A 17630-nucleotide genomic window follows, 5' to 3' on the forward strand; every position below is an offset into this window, starting at 1 on the left:
TAGTGGCTTGATTTCATTTCTGTGTCTCTGAACATGTCACATATTGGATTTTTAAGAAAAATCATCATGAAAATGGCAGATACCTGTCTTTATTCCCAGATCAATTAAAAAATGACTATTGCTATTGCTCTTACCCTTGCTCTTTAATCCAGTGAATGCTTTGTTCTTTTTTTCCATTTATTGAAAGGATCTTAAATATTTTTACTGCAGTCTTTATTAGTTTCATCTTGTGAACATTTATTTACAACTGGTAGTATCAGAGGGAAGAATGATGATTTCATTGTTTTTTTTTTTTTTCTTTCTAGGACTGTTAGTATGATTTTTAAAATTATTGATGTTTCTTTTAATTAATGATCCTTTTCTTTGAACTTATTCAGTGGTTGTGTAAACTGTTTAGTATTAGAATATTTTGTGTTTTACTTATTCATTCCAGACCCCAAAATATAAATATTTATAATAACATGCATATAATGATATTTGAAATTAATATATACATATATAGACATTTATATGCTATGTATAAATGGATTCTGACACAGGTCAGTTTTATATAAATGATTTTTTAAGTTATCATTTTCTCATTTTCAATGTATCTGCTCTATCATAATGTATAGTATTGAAATTCCACAAAGATGAATGTCAAATAATTTCTTTGACACTATTATATAGTGTCAAAGAGGAGCAGCTATATATTAATATATAGCAGCTATATGTTAATGTATCTTTTCCCTTTGACTTCAGATAACAATTGAAGATCCTATTTCTTTCCTGTAACCTTCCTTTCTTCTTCTGCATTGCTCCTCTTCTCTCTTTCTCCTTTCCTTTTTTCTCTTACCTTATAATTTGGTGTTCATTCCTGTTATTCTCCAGAAAGTTCTTAAAGGGATCAAGTCCAAGGGAGTATTTGCTGAGGTTATTTTGTACCAGTGATGTGTATTTCTAAAGTAACTAACCCTATAACCACCTCTTCATCTTCATTTTTTTTCTAGTTTAAAAAAAAACAATTTTTTCTATCTTTCTAGATAGAAAAAATTTCTCTTTTCTTTCCTGATTCCCTCCCCCCACCCCATCAATATAGATATTTCTCAAAGTTCAAAGTTCAGTCTTGGTATCTCAGCTCACCCTACACATTTTTTTTATTGATCTTGTAAGCCCACAAAACATGAGCTATACGTGGTGCTAAAATATTTTCTGTTGTTGACTTTTCTCTAGAACTTCAGCGCTACATCTCCAGTTGCCTTGTATTCCAAACTTAATTTTTCCAAAGGCTTGGTCTCTCTCTGGTTTTCCCTGTCTGTGCTATAATGAGGGCATATATTGTATGTATTTTGTTTACCATTGTATTCCTAGTGCCTAGAGTGCTATATCACACCAAGTAAAATCTCGGTAAATATTTAAGTAATTGACTTTCCAGGAACAAAAGCTTTGAATCTTGTAATCATCTTCTACTTCTCTCAAATAATCATTCATGGTCTTTGCATCAGTTTTCTTATTTTCCAGTCATTGCCTGCAGTCTGCACCTCATTAGTTCTTACCTGGAACTTTGTAACAATTTCCTAACTGGTTTTACTGTCTTTGATTTCTCCTCTGTCTAGTCTGTACTTCCTGTTGGAGCCACCATCTCTTAAAATAGTTCTGGTCATTGATTCAGCAAGTATTTCCTGAGCACCTGCTTTGTTCTAGGCTCTGTAAGGATGCTTAAAATGATATATACTCTCTTTGTCTTAAGGAGCTTACAGTCTAGTAGGAGAAACAGACATAGAAATAAGTTTACTAAATATGATGTGATAAATGCTAATTATGATATGTTCAGAGTTTTCCTAGCTGTAGGGGAAGGAGCCTAGCTCTGCCTGGAGAGGTCAGGGGAAGTTTAAACATAGACTTGAGAATTTAATGTACATGGAGTTTGCTTAGTAGAGAGAGGCCAGTAAGTATATCTTACTCTGAGGAAACAGCCTGTGTATATTCACAGATGTATTTCAGACCTCTGCTTACAATCCTATTGGTTATAAAACTGAAGTACAAACTGAGTAACCTGCTTCTCTTGGCTCTATCTTTTCCTTCTTAGCTCCCTTTACTTCCTTCCACTTTTTCCTTCTGTCATGGTTTTAGACCAGTAACAAATTCTGAACTTTCTTCTCTGAGATTTATTCAAATTGTTTTCTTTGTCCTTTTGTTCTGTATATTATTAATATTTCATCCCCATCTACATATGGAAGTGGGTTTTCTTTCAATCTTTTTTTTTCCAAGCTCGTTTTTTGTTATTTCTGTTGAAAACTTCAGAATTTATTGTGATTTAATTATTTAGGGGGAATGTCTATTTCCTTTGTAGATTTTTGTGATCTATCTTAACTCATTTTGCCCTCTAGTCACTGCTAAAAAGTCATGCAAGTAATAGGCACTTGATAAAGTTTTGACTGTATGGATCAGTGTATTCTACAAAGGCACCATGTCTACATTATTTAGCTGCGGTCTGTGGTCACAATCGTGTTATCTGTTGTTATGGAAGATGAACAGCTTTTGCTTCTGTTGAGGTAAGGCAGAGAGACTTACTTCTGTTCCAGGTTCTGTGGAAAACTGGGAATTCTGTCACATTTATATTTACCTTCCTGTGTAATGATTTGTCGCATTTGCTGAATATCTTCTTTGGTTGCAGGAACACAGACAGCTGTGGGCTTGATTCTTGCTTTTCCTAACCTGAGGTCATGAAGTTGTTCTCCTACATTATATTCTAAAAGCTTTTACATTTGCTTCAACATTTAGGTCATTAATCGATCTGGAATTCATTTTGTGTATGGTGTGAGATAATGGGTACAATGTCATTTTTTTTTCCGTAGAGATATGAAAGTGTCTCAGAACTTAAAAAATTTTAAACAACTTTATTGAGGAGTAATTTACATACCATAAAATTTACTGAGATGTGCAACCATCACCATAATAGAATTTTAGAACATTTTTATCAGTCCAGTAAGATCCCTCATGCCAATTTATAATTAATCTGTCACTGGATTCTTTTTCAGCTTTCATCTTGAGCTCTCTGCAGTATCCAGTACTTTTGGCCACTTCCTTTCTTGAAACTTGGTGTGCTCCTTCCTTTCTGACAGGGCTTCCTTCTGGGTCCTCCCCCCACCTCTTTGATCATTCTCAGATTGTTTTGCAAGCTCTTTTTCCTCTTCCCATTTCAAAGATGGGTCGTCTCTCATCTCTTCCTTGGCCTGTCACTCTTGTCACTTTATAAAAACATTCCTGAATGCTGTCACGTGCCCCTGGTTTTATCTATCAGTGAGTATTTCCAAATCTGTCTCTAGCTCAGACATTTCTCTGGAGATCTAACTGCCCACTGGCCATTTCTTTCTTTCTTTTTTTTTCTTCTTCTTTTTCTTCCTCTCCCCCCTTGTCCTTTCTTCATTTTTTCCCCTCCCCTCTTTCTTCAGCTTTATTGAAGTAAAATTGATACACAGAAAAACCTGCACATAGTTAATGTATGCAACTTGGACATACACATAATTTGGACATACAGCCATATGCATAACATGTATACGCCTATGGTACTGTTACCACAGTCAAGGTAATAAACACAGCCATCACTTCTGAAAGTTTCCTTGTGTCCTTTTGCCTTTTTTTGGGGGGTGGGGAAGGGGTAAGAAGACTTAACATGAGATCTACCCTCTTAACAAATTTTTAAGTGCAAAATACCGTCTTGTTAACTATAGGTGCTGTGTTGTACAGCACATCTCTAGATCTGAATCATCTTGCATAACTGTAACTTTATATCTGTTGAATAACAACTCCCCATTTCCCCCTCTTCGCATCCCCTGGCAACCACTATTCTATTTTCTGCTTGTGTAAGTTTGCCTGTTTTAGATACTTCATGTAAATGGAATCATGCGGTATTTGTCCTGTGTCTGACTTAATTTACTCAGCATGTCTTCCAGGTCCATCCATGTTGTTTCAAATAGTAGGATTTTCTTTGTTTTTGAAGGCTGAATAATATTCTATTGTATGTATACACCACTTTTTCTTTATTCATTCATCTGTTGAACATTTAGATTGTTTCCATATTTTGGCTATCGTGAATAATGCTGCAGTGAACATGGGTGCGCAGTTATCTCTTAAGAGATCCTGATTTCTATTCTTTTGGATATATAACCGGGATTAGGATTGGTGGATCATATAATAGTTCTATTTTTAATTTTTCAAGGAACCTCTATATTGTTTTTCCATGGTGGTTGCATCATTTTACATTCCCACCAACAATGTACAAGGGTTCCCATTTCTCCACATCCTTGCCAAAACTTTTTTTATCTTTTGTTCGTGGTTTTTTTTTTTGGCTATCCTAACAGGTGTGAAGTGATACCTCATTGTGGTTTTGATTTGCATTTCTCAGTGGTGAAAAATGGAAAACTTTTCCTCTTAGATCAGGAACAGGACAAGGATATCCACTCTTGCCACTTCTATTCACTATAATACTAGCAGCCCTAGCCAGAGCAAGCAGGCAAGAAAAAGAAATACAGTCATCCCTTGGTATCCGTCAGGGATTGGTTCCAGGATCCCCCTTGGATGCCAAAATCCAAGGATGCTTAATTCCCTTGTATAAAATGGTGTAGTATTTGCATATAACCAGATTTTCCCATATGTTTAAAATCATCTCTAGATTACTTATAATACCTAATACAGCATAAATTCAACATAAATAGTTGCCTGTATGTGGCAAATTCAAATTTTGCCATTTGGAACTTTCTGGAATGTTTTTGGGAATATTTTAAATCTGCGGTTGGTTGACTGCGAGGATGTGGAACTTATGTATGAAGGGCTGACTGTAAAGGGCATGCATGTTGGAAAGGAGGAAGTAAAATTTAATCTGTTAGCAGATGACATGATCTTATATGTAGAAAATTCTAAAGACCCTATTACAACTCTTAGAACTAATAAACAAATTCAGTAAAGTTGCAGGATACAAAATGAACAAATCAGTTCCATTTCTATGTACTATAACAATGAACTATATGAAAAAAAATTACAAAGCAATCCCTTCATGATAGCATCAAAAAGAACAAATTACTTAGAAATTAAAAAGGAGGTAAAAGACTTATATACTGGAAACTACAGTACATTGGTGAAAGAAATAAAAGAAGACAGGTAAATGGAAAGACATCCAGTGTTTGTGGATTGGAAGACTTAATATTGTTAAAATATTAAGCAATATTTAGAATTTCTAATTTTGTTTTCTCCTTTTCTCACTGATGTTCCATGCCACTGTATTCATATATTACATTTCGCATTGTGTGGGTCTGCTTCTGGGCTAAAGTTTCCCATTGATCTTTTTCTGCTCCAATACCACACCGTCTAAATTACTTTAGCTTTCTAAAGGGATTTGATATCTGGTAGAAAAGTCCATTCACTGTGTTTTTCTTAAGTATTCAATATCTTGCTATTCTTGGCCTTTTGAATTTACATGTCATGTAAATTTACAAGTTTAAAAAATTAAACTTGTCATCTCTCTTTAAATATCAAAACCTGGTCTTGATTGGGACTGTAGTGACTCCATAATCAGTGTGGGAAGATTTGCTGTCTTTTTAATATTTGAGATTTCTGTGAACAAGATATCTCTTTATTTATTTAAATTTTCTTTAACTTCTACCAATAAAGCTTTATGATTTTTCTCTGTAAAACACCTTTCGTTAGATTAATTCCTGGGTAGTTTATGCATTTCAATGTGAATTGTATTTTTAAAGTTTTTGGTTGCTATTATATAAATATAATTGATTGTTTTGCATTTAATACCTTTTTATTTTGAAATAATTATGGACATAAAGTTGCAAAAATACTACCTAGAGTCTTGTGAACCCTTCATCCATCTTCTGCTAGTGGTGACATCTTATGTAACTTGTAGCACAATATCAAATTAGGAAACTAATATTAGCATGGTGTTGTTGATTAGATTACAGACCTTAGTTTTCTCACTTTTTTGCATGCTCTCTTGCTCTTGCTCTTGCTCTTGCTATTTCCCTCTCCCTGTATGTGTATGTGTAGTTCTGTGTAGTTTGATCCCATGTATAGATTCATTTCACCACCACTACGGTCAACATACAGAACTGTAAAGGAATTTCCTTGTGCTACTTGTCATGCTCATCCATGCTCCCTGGCAACCACTAATCTGTCCTCAGTGTCCATAGTTTTGTCATTTTTGAGGATGTTAAATAAATGGGAGCATAACATTATATAACCTTTTGAGATTGGCTCTTTCAGTAATAAGTTATTGCATTTATCAGTAAAAGTTTTTTTTTTATTGCCAAGTAGTATTTCATTATGCAGATCTATCAGAGTTCGTTTAACCATTCACCCATTGATTGATGGGGATTTTGATTACTTCTAGTTTTAAGGTATATGAGCAAAGCTGCTATAAACATTCTTGTACAGATTTGTTTGAACAGAAGCTTTCATTTCTCTGGTATAAATGCCCAAGTGTGCAGTTTCTTTTTTGTATGGTAAATACATGTTTAGTTTTATGAAAAACTGCCAGACTGTTTTTAAGTATGGCTGTACTATTTTACATTTCTACCAGCAATGTGTGATAGATCCATTTTCTTTGCTTCCTTGCCTATGTTTGATATTATCACTATTTTTTATTTTAGCCATTCTAATAGTATATAATATTTCATTGTGGTTTTAATTTGCATTTCCCTAATGATTAATGATGTTGAATATCTTTTCATGTGCTTACTTGCTATCTGTACATCCTATTCAGATGTCTGTTCATGTCTTTTGCCCATCCTGTAATTGGGTTGTTTGGTTTTTTATAGTATCCTTTTGAGAGTTCTAGATATAAGTCCTTTGTCATATGTGTATTTTCAATATGTTTTCCCATTCTGTAGCTTATCTTTTCATTCTCAACAGTTTTTCACAGAGTAAAAGATTTTAATTTTTGAAGTCCAGTATATCAATTTTTAATTTTATGGATCTTGCTTTTGGTGTCATTTCTAAAAACTCTTTGCCTGGCTTCAGTACTGAAGATTTTCTTCTCTGTTTTTTTTTTAAAGTTTTTTTTTTTTTTTTGCGGTACATGGGCCTCTCACTGCCGTGGCCTCTTCCGTTGCGGAGCACAGGCTCCGGACGCGCAGGCTCAGCGGCCATGGCTCATGGGCCCAGCCACTCTGCAGCATGTGGGATCCTCCTGGACCGGGGCACGAACCCGTATCCCCTGCATCGGCAGGCGGACTCTCAACCACTGCGCCACCAGGGAAGCCCTCTAAAAGTTTTTTGTTTGCTTTACAGTTTATACTTAAGTTCATGATCTATTTAAAATTTTTGTATAAAAGTATGAGGTGGGCTTCCCCACCTCATAAAAAAAAAGTATGAGGTATTTAGGTCGTTTTTTTATTTTGTTTTTTTAGTCTTTACATTCAGTTGCTCCAGCAGTATATGTGGAAAAGTCTATTATTGCTCCATTCAGTTGTTTTTGCATCTTTGTAAAAAAAAAAAAAATCAGTTGGACCTGCTTGTGTGGATCTCTTTCTGGGTTGTCTGTTCTGTTCCATTGATCTATGTGTCTGTTCTGCCAAATTCACATTGTCTTGTTTACTCTGGCTATATAGGAAATTTTAAAGTTTGGTGGAATGAGTTCCTCCCACTTCATTCTAAAATTAGCTCACCTCTTCTGGTTCCTTTGTCTTTCTAGGTAAACTTTAGAATAAGCTTGTCTCTATTTATGAAAAATCTTGCTGGGATGTTGTTAGAATCCCTAAATCTATAGATCAATTTGGGGAAGAATCTTGAGTCTTTCAGTCCATGAACATAGTATATCTCTCCATTCATTTAGATCTTCTGTGGTTTTTTTTCATCAGTGGTTTGTAATTTTACAAATCCTGTATATGTTTTTTTTTTCTGTATGTTTTGTTAGGTTTGCACTAAAACATTTTATTAATGGGGGGGTAGTGATTGAAAGTAGTATTGTGCTTTTAACTTTGGTTTCTGTTCTTGGGAGTACATAGAAGTAAAATTGATTTTTTATGTTGATCTTTATATCCTGTAATCTTTTTTTAAAAAATTAATTAATTAATTTTTGACTGTGTTGGATCTTCGTTGCTGTGCATGGGCTTTCTCTAGTTTCAGCGAGTGGGGGCTACTCTTTGTTGTGATGCGTGGGCTTCTCATTGCGGTGGCTTCTCTTGTTGCAGAACACAGGCTCTAGGTGCACGGGCTTCAGTAGTTGTGGCGCATGGGCTCAGTAGTTGTGGCTTGCAGGCTCTAGAGCGCAGGCTCAGTAGTTGTAGCGCACGGGCTTAGTTACTCTGCAGCATGTAGGATCTTCCCAGACCAGGGCTTGAACCTGTGTCCCCTGCATTGACAGGTGGATTCTTAACCACTGTGCCACCAGGGAAGTCCAGTATATCCTGTAACCTTGATGAACTAGTTTTTGTTTTTTTAAGATTCCCCTGGAATCATCTGTATAGACAGTGTCATTTGGAAATAAGGATGATTTTAGTTCTCCCTTTCCAATCTGTATGCCTTTATTTTCTTTTCCTTGCCGTATTGTGCTGGCTAGGGCTTCCAGTATTATGTTGAATAAGAGTGGTGACAGCAGACATCCTTGTCTTGTTTCTGATTTTGAGAGGAATTATTCAGTCTTTTGCCGTGAAGTATTTTGTTAGCTACAGGTAATTAATGTTTGCATATTGATTTTTCTACTCTACAACCTTGTTAAACTCTATTTTATTAATTCTGATGTCTATAAATCTTTGGAGTTTCTGTATACATAATCGTGTAATCTGCAAGTAAGGACTGTTTTGTTCCTTACTTTTTAATCTTTATACTTGATACCTTTTTCTTCCTGTGTTGACTAGCATCTCTATTACAGTGTCAAATAGAAGTCATGATAGCAGGTATGTTTTTACAGGTCCTGAAAACAAGTAAAACACTTTCAGAAGGTCATCAATAAATGTGATTTATGCTGTAGGGTGTTTATAGCACCCTACCTTTCTCAGATAAAGGAAACTTTCATATACATTTTAGTTTGTTGAGCTTTTTCTTCTATTTTGTTCTATAGTCAAGAATTGATGTTGAATTTTTATCATTGTCTCTTCATTTTTGACATTATCACATGGTTTTTCTTTTTTAATCTGTTAATATGGTGAATTCAACCTTGCATTCCTTGGATTAAACCTAATCTTTTATATGTAGCTGCATTTGGTTTCTCAATATATTTTTTAAAAATACTGTATCTGTAAACACAGAAAAGATGGTCTGTGATTTTTTTTCCATTCTCTTATTTTTCTCATTGGGTTTTAGTATCATGGTTATGCTAGTTAGTTACATAAAATTAGTTAGGAAGGATTCCCTTGTTTTCTAGTCTTTGGAAATATTTATATGACATTGGAATTATTTCTTCCTCAGTTATTTGATAGAACTCATTAGTAAAGTCATGTAGCCTTGGGTATTTGTCCTTGTGGAAAGATTTATTGATTATTGATTTTCTTTCTTAGTGGCATTTTTTCTTCTTGAATAAATTTTGGTAAGGTATAGGTTTTCTCCAGTTTGTCTAAATTTTTAAATGTTTTTATGTCAAAAATTGTAAGATTGGCCTGTGATTTTTTACTTTGTTGATCTTATGCTTATTTTTTTTCTTTACCCCTGATTCATTGATTCTTAGAAAGCACTTTAAATTTTTAAATGTTTGGAGATTTTCTTTTTTGTTGTTGAAGTATAGCATAATTCAGAAAAGTGTAAAAATTATAAATGGCTAGCTCTGTGACTTTATACAAAGTGAAAACAATAGTGTGACCCACATCCAGATATATAAGTAGAATATTACCTGTACCCAAGAAATATTCTCTTACTCCTCTTTAAGTTACATATCCCACCAAAGGAATTCACTCTTCTGACTTTTAACATCATCGGCTAGGTTTCCTTATTTTTGAATTCTTCTGGAAATGTAGTTGTATTTTATGCATAGTGTTTTATATCTGGCTTCTTTCACCTAACTTTCTTGGTAATGTTAATCCATATTGTATGAAGTAGTAGCTTATTCACTCTCATAACTGTGTTGTATTTCATTGTATGACTATACTACAATATATCTTCATTCCACTGTTGATAGGTATTTTTGTTTTCTGTTTTGACTAGTATGAATGGTATTGCTATGAACATTTTTATGTCTTGTAGTAGACGCAGGTATGGGTTTCTGTTGAGTAAATACCAAGGAGTGTATCTTGGGGCCTACTTATTTATGCTTGTTAATTTATGTTTAGCTTAAGTGCTTTATTTGTTTAGTGTTTGCATCCTTTTTCTCTATCCTTTTACTTTCAGTATCTCATATCATTATTTTAAAATTTTTTTGTAAGCTCTCTGTATTGAAGTTTAAAAATCTTGATCTTTTAATGTGATCATGTATACCATATATACCATATTATAATATACTGATACATGTTAAATATTGTTCTAAGTACTATATATAGTAACTTATTATACATTTCAAGTTTTGTTTGGCTCATTTGTCCTTATTTCACTGTATTCCTAAAAATTATATTCCTTGGATGTAAACTTCAGCTTTGCAATTATTTTCTTTAACCACATTGCAGGTGACATTTTGCTGTCTTCTGGTTTATATTGTTGCTAGTGAGAAGTCAGTATTAGATTAAATACTGCTCCTTTGAAGGTAATATGTGTGCTAGAACGTTTTGTTTGTTTTTTGGAATTATTATTTTGAACTTAATTCTGTTTGGCTTCTTGAATTTGTGAATTGGTATTTATGATATTCACCTCATAGAGAGGCCTCTGCCTTATTCCTCTTCTTCTGGTACTCCCATGAATCATAAGTTAAACTATTTTACTTTTTCTTTTGTGTATTGCATTTTTATGTTTCTCTGTTCTGTATTTTTGGATAATTTCTTCGGACATCTTTTGTAGTTCATTGAGTCTCATAGCTTTTCTTAATATGCTAATAAACTCATCCATTAAGTTTTTACTTTCAATCTTTGTATTTTTTCATTTTTAGTAAGTCTTTTTTGTTCATATCTTTTAATTTACTGTATAATTTTTTTATTCCTTGTAGATTTTTTAACTTATCTTTTATTTCTTTAAAATTATAAATGCATTTGACCCTTGAACAAATGGAGGTTAGGAGTGCTGACCCCCCTCCCCCGCCAACTGCAGTTCAAAATCCATGTATAACTTTATACTTGATCCCTTGTATCCACTGTTATAAACATCCACGGATTCAGCCAACCATAGACTGTGTAGTAGTGTAGTATTTATTGAAAAAGCTCTGTGTATAAGTGGACCCATGCAGTTCAAACTGATGTTGTTCAAGGGCCAACTGTGTAGTAGTTTTATAATCCGTTTGATGATTGTAATATTTGAAGCTTTGGAGGGTCTGGTATTTCTGCTGGTTCTTGCTCATTGTGCCTTGCTTGCTTAGATGCTTGGTTATTTTTGACTTGATAATGCTTATTGTCCAAGAAACATCATATGGGGATTATTTGAAGTGTAGGATGAAGGTGCCGTCCTCTAGGAGGGCTTGAATGTACTTATATTAGGTGCTACCAGTTGGGTGTCACTGAGTTCTAGTGTTGAGGTTCTCTGGACTACGTAGGCAGTGTGAACCTCAGCAAATGTGTAGGCTTATGGCCAAAACTAATTAGCTGTTCCTCCCTTGTATCTGCTATTACTTTGCTCTGCTTAATACCAAGGCAGCCTTCTCTGCTGTCCCTTGTGGGTGGTAATGGCAGCATGGGCACATGTTGTCTTGGTTTAATTCTCTCCTTTGCAGGTATTATCTTTTTTGGGTTGGGGTAGTAGTCTACATTAATGTCAGGAGGGTCTCTGATGTTCTTCCTTGACAGGACTCTGTCCTTCTTTTCCATAAGATCACCAAAACTGAACTCTAGATGTCAGGGTTGGCAGATGCCTTCAGGGTGTAAGTGGATATAAAGTTCCATTTAGTTCTCTGGGTTCCTGAATTCTCTTAGATTTTGGCCCAGGTAATTTGTGGTGCTATTAAAAAAAATGCTGTGTGTATTTTATACATATGTAAATAAGTAAATAAATAAATAAATAAAATCACTTATAGTTTTTTTGTTGGAGGGTCAGTGCAAATAACCTAGCTTGCCACTAATGGAAATGAAAGTAAAAATAAAATTTTAAAAATTGGGGAAATATTCAGTAAAATGATTTTCATTAATTAGATAAGTGAATTACTATAAATTAGGAAGTAGTTATAATTTTTTGTAGGGAGAGATTCCTTTTCATGTTTATTATGAATGTTGTTGTTACTTATTTGTTGGTTTGCATCTAATAGTTTTCTTATTTTAGGGGTAAAGATATTTCCATCATGGCTCATTCAAAGACAAGGACCAATGATGGAAAAATTACCTATCCTCCTGGTGTCAAGGAAATCTCAGATAAAATATCTAAAGAGGAAATGGTGAGACGGTTAAAGGTGAGTAAAATTGGGATATGTCCTTTGGACGTACATTTAGGATAAGCAGAGTTCGGGGAGGACACCTGTGGAAATCACATAGGGCTGTATCTTGTTAGGGCAACTTCAAGCAAATCAAAGCAGAAAATGTCTCATGGCCAAAACTAATTAGATATAATTAGGAGCTAAGAGAGTGGAGTAGATAAAGAACTGTAGGGTTTCCTTAGCTATTGTTAATGGGAGCGCAATTAGAAAGGTAAAGCTTAGATTTTCTAGGGCTGCCTATACTTGGGTATAAAGAACAAATCCACAATACGCTTATACTCATTATTAATCTATAGAAAGTTGTCTCCTTCTCCTGTATCTCATTTATTTTATAAAAGCAACCATTTTAATTTGAGAAAAGAAATTTTAATTCTACTGAATACTAAGGCTGTATTTTACTTTCTTGTATTTTGAAAGTAGATTAAAGAGCTTTACTTTTAGCTCTCTGCTTCTGATGTGCAGCAGTGAGTCATGATTGATGGTGAACTTCCATTCGTGAGGCAGTCACTGTATGGTTAGACTCTCTTCATATTTGTTTGAATAATATTTCATCTTTGTCTTCGAGGCAGTGATAATCTCCGTGATTAAAATGGTTAAAAGGGCAGAGTGGCCAAGAAGATTGTTAAGCTGATTAGTTCAGATGGTCTTTATTTTTGAGCATTTTTTTCAGTTCAATGTTGTATCTACCTAGACATGTTGCTTGTTATATTAGTATCAATATTTACCTGTATTTCAAGTGTAAAAGACTTGCCTTAATTAATCATTGAAGGCCCAGGAGCCTTGAGTACTACTTTATTGCTGCATGGTTTATTTATTAGAGGGAAAAAACACTAATACTATAATAAGTTTCACATAAAGTCTTAGTATTATATCCTGTGCATAAAGTATTAGAATGTCAGATACAAGGTGTTTATTATTCAAAGCAAAAGACATCTTTGAGCAGATTAAATTTACCAATATGTGGATATTTTATCTAGTTGGGAATTGCATATATTTTATTAAAAATGGTTGGTTAAGCTACAAACTCTAGATATGACATTTTTCATTTCTGTGTATTTAGATTTTCTTGACCTATTAAGTTTTTAGAGAAAGAATACATTTATTTTCTCAGAGTTGTTTATATTTCAGCAATGATATCATCCTTATTGTTTGCTAAGAAATGAACATTAAACACAGAGACTATACTTACAAGCTTTTAGCATTTAGTGTCTTTTATGGATGTTATTTTCTCAGACATCTTTTTTAATTTAGAGGACTTATAAATGAGTTATTCGTGAGTTTTATAACACCATTTGAGTTGGTCACAGTATTGAGGAATTCCCATTATCTAGCCCTTGAATAAACTTTATTAATAGATAGTTTTGGTGGAATGATTTCCACAGTGCTCACATTTAGTGCTTGTAGTAAGCTTTCATTATTTTGTAGACATTTCTGCTCAGCAATAATCTGGTTACTTTTCTTCTTCTTTTTTCTTTTTTTTTTTTTCCTGATTTACACTTCCCACTGTTTTTAGCAACCGTCTTAGAGAAATATAGGAAGGATTTAATGTGGGATGGTGGTAATTTTTGATATGTACAAGTACAGGTATAAGTTTTATAAGTTATAAAAACTAGTTAATATGTAAAGTGTCATTGTTTATGTAATTTCTAGAATTTCTTATAACATTTTATTGAAAATATACTTAATCTCTCACTCTTGTGAAGCGATTCCAGGGAAAGAAAGAGTTCCTTGCATATAGCTCTTTTTTTTTTCTTTTTTTTTTTTGTCTTTTTTCGTAATACATCAAAGCCATCAAAGCATATATCTTAAAAGTAATAAAATTAAAAAGTTAGGAGAGTAGCCCTGGACATTATATCCTTAAACTAATTGTAGCGTCAGACTGGAAAGATTAGTCTACTGATGGTTCTGGCCTCTGGTGTAGTAGAACTGAGGGTCTGCTCTGTGAGGAACACTGTTACCCACAGCTGCTCTGAGAATTCAGTAATACATTGGACAGTTCATTACTCAGAAGTCTAACTCTACAGCAGAGTGGAAATCCATGCAGTATGTCTCAAAGACCAAGTCCAGCCCTACTTGTTGATTAGTATTTGTAGCGCCACCTAGTGGATGCCAGATGGTCACCTTTGCATTAGAGTTGTGTTTAAATGTCCCTGACGAGTTCAGCAATTTTGTCAAGTCTTACGTGAAGTAGGAATAGTGCAGACTGAGGCTTCCTTGTGACTGCTGATACTAAAATTAGAGAAAGCTCTTCACAGAATTCAAACTATATGATTTTTCACCATTGTTGTTTCCATCCCACTTCTTTTATGTAAATGTTTGCTTTCTTCTGCTCACTCCATACATGCCATTGAGTCCTACTAATGAACTGTCCATATCATATTCTCTTTAACTGTGGTACAAGAAGTATTTAATTGGATGCTACAGTAGTTACTTCATGGTAGCTTTTTAATGTTTAGGGATGCATCTTTGTCATCCTTTCTTGAATCTGTTTATATATTCTTTTTTAGCTCAGTGTTGTAAAAGTGAGACTAGAAGTACTATGTTAAGCTACTTTTAAACTTTTAAAATCTGGTTAGCAGGTGTGATGGGTAAATGAAAAGTATTTTATTTAGTCTTTTAAAGAAAAGTTGTATTTACCCTATAGTTCAGAAAGGTCTTGTTCTCTCAGATAGATACTTTTAGGGGAAACATGAAAGTGTATTTATTGGAATTTATTTATTTATTTGTTTGTAATTAATATGGCTTTTATTTCAAATGAATATATTTTTACATGGAGGATTTCATTATTTGATTTTTTTGTTTTTATATAGATGGTTGTGAAAACTTTCATGGATATGGACCAGGATTCTGAAGAAGAAAAGGAGCTCTATTTAAACCTAGCTTTACATCTTGCTTCAGATTTTTTCCTCAAGCATCCTGATAAAGATGTTCGATTACTGGTAGCCTGCTGCCTTGCTGATATTTTTAGGATTTATGCTCCTGAAGCTCCTTACACATCCCCTGATAAATTAAAGGCAAGTACTGATTAAAAGAACTGCCAAGATTGACTGATACTTTATCTTTCTGACTAAAATGGGAATTAAAGTATTTAGATTATTTCTTTAGATTCTTTGACATTAGCTGCAGCAGTCTTTTGTTAAACTATTGTACTTCTGTTTTCTGTAGAATTTCCTCCCCCCCCATTAGTATTTAATTTTGTAAAACAATTTCTGATCTTCAGAATAAGAAGTTGATTAGTAAAGCGTTTTCTATACTTTTTTTTTTTTTTTGGCCACGCCACACAGCTTATGGGATCTTAGTTCCCTGACCAGGGACTGAACCTGGGCCACAGTAGTGAAAGCGCCGAGTCTTAACCACTGGCCCACTAGGGAATTCCCTATACTTTTTATATTATGTCATCATTAGTGGTATTTCACTATCAGTTGGGGACACTTCCTTTTCCTTTTTAAAAATTCATATTGAAGACCATGTTCATTATTTAAAACACAGTATCTAGTGTAAATCTGAATTTATAATATATGAATCCTAATTCACTTAATGTAAGGTGTGATGTATTGTTTTGAAGAAAATACAATGAACAAAATTTTAATGAAAGGTAGAAAGCACACTTAGTACTTGGTTATGGTAGTTGTAAGTAAAGGCATGTGAATGAAATAATTTTTAAAAGATGAGAAAAGAAGGGGAATAGCATGGTTAATCCAGCGGGTAGAAAGCATGAAAATAAGTAGAGCTGTGCAAAAATTTATTGAATAAGGCAAGTTAGAAGAAAATTAGAAAAGCCAACAGTAGCAAAAGATAATTGTGGAAACTGTTGGTTAGGAAATGAGTCCCTAGGAAGATTATCCAGTATGGAACAAAAAGACAATTTAGGTTTATTTTATTTAACAAATATTGATGTTAGTTATATGTCAGGAACTGGGTTTACCTTGGTGAAAAACAACCCAGACTTGGTTCTTGAACTCAGGGAGTTGCTTCTTAAAAACTGGAGTGAGGAACCTGCTCATTTGATCAAGTCAGCCAGGATTCCAGTAAGGAATGCCCAAACTGCTGTGGACATGCTTGTTTCATATATCTTAGGATGGGGGAGGTAGTGGACAATATTTGTCATTTAAAAGTAAAATTGAATTGTAAGATTTGAGAATGGTTAGAGACTTAAAGTAGATAATATGAGCTGGCCTGTGGAGTTGTGTACCCAGGTGTATATCCTGATTTCTAATTGCGAACCTTTAATTTGAGGTACTTAATTGGTTTAAGGAGTAATTGTATTTGGTTGACTGTGGGCTGTGGCTCTTCCTCACTAGGTGTTTTGTTGGCATTCTCATGAAGAGGGAAGTCTAGCTTAAGAGTGCTGGTACATGATTTCTTCTGCCTCTCTTGTGGATTTCTCAGTTTGCGTTATCAGTGATCTGATCTGTCTCAAGGCTTTGGGGTAATGAAAGTCCTCCCAAAAGAATAGCTACACATCTTTTCCATTAATAATAGGACAGTTTTTGAGAAGAATATTGAAGAGATAACGATTAAATTAGAGTTTTTAGAAACTAGCTTAAAATTTTTAAGTATTTTATTTTGTCTGGTCAGTTTTTTTTTTAATTTAATTTTATTTATTTTTATACAGCAGATTCTCATTAGTTACCCATTTTATACATAGCAGTGTATATATGTCAATCTCAATCTCCCAATTCATCCCACGACCCCTCCTCCTCCCACCTGCTTTCCCCCCTGGTCAATTTTTTTGGCTCATATTTTAAATGCTACTTTTTTCTTTTATTGGGGTAGTATTAAAAATTATTTGAGGGTGTTTCTGAATACTTACAGAATAGTTTTCACTCTGTTTTGGTTAGTATCAAGTTTGTATTTTTCTCTGTCTACAGTAGTAATAATAGAAAATTGTGACACTTTGATCCTTACTTTTCCACTGTCAGTTTGTTATTGTCATCAGAAAACCCTTTTTATATACCCAGCTTCATGTTTAGGTCAGTGCTTGTTAGAGAGATGATCAATGAATATTGTCTTTCCATATCCTGGTAGAGTCAGTACAGCAGTTGTTCTCTCTTAGTCAAACCAGAAAGGGTTTGTTCATGGAGGACATATTTTATACAGTACTACTAACAAAGTAACTGTTTCTTTTTTTTAAAGTAGCCATTTTTGATGGATGTACTTGTGATAGTAT

General features: G+C 33.9%; 1 protein-coding gene across 9 annotated transcripts in view; it reads left to right on the top strand.

Moving 5' to 3' along the window:
* Positions 1-17630, top strand: part of PDS5B (PDS5 cohesin associated factor B) — a 228564-nt gene that overhangs the window by 94606 nt on the left and 116328 nt on the right. For all 9 annotated transcript variants that reach the window (XM_007105442.3, XM_055089325.1, XM_055089326.1 and 6 more), the window contains 2 exons: positions 12310-12436; positions 15271-15474. In XM_007105442.3, coding sequence (XP_007105504.2) covers positions 12329-12436; positions 15271-15474 — 312 coding nt within the window. In that variant the 5' untranslated portion in view covers positions 12310-12328. The remainder of the gene's footprint in view (positions 1-12309; positions 12437-15270; positions 15475-17630) is intronic.

The sequence above is a fragment of the Physeter macrocephalus genome, chromosome 13 (assembly GCF_002837175.3).
Source record: "Physeter macrocephalus isolate SW-GA chromosome 13, ASM283717v5, whole genome shotgun sequence".
NCBI classification, from domain to species: domain Eukaryota; kingdom Metazoa; phylum Chordata; class Mammalia; order Artiodactyla; family Physeteridae; genus Physeter; species Physeter macrocephalus.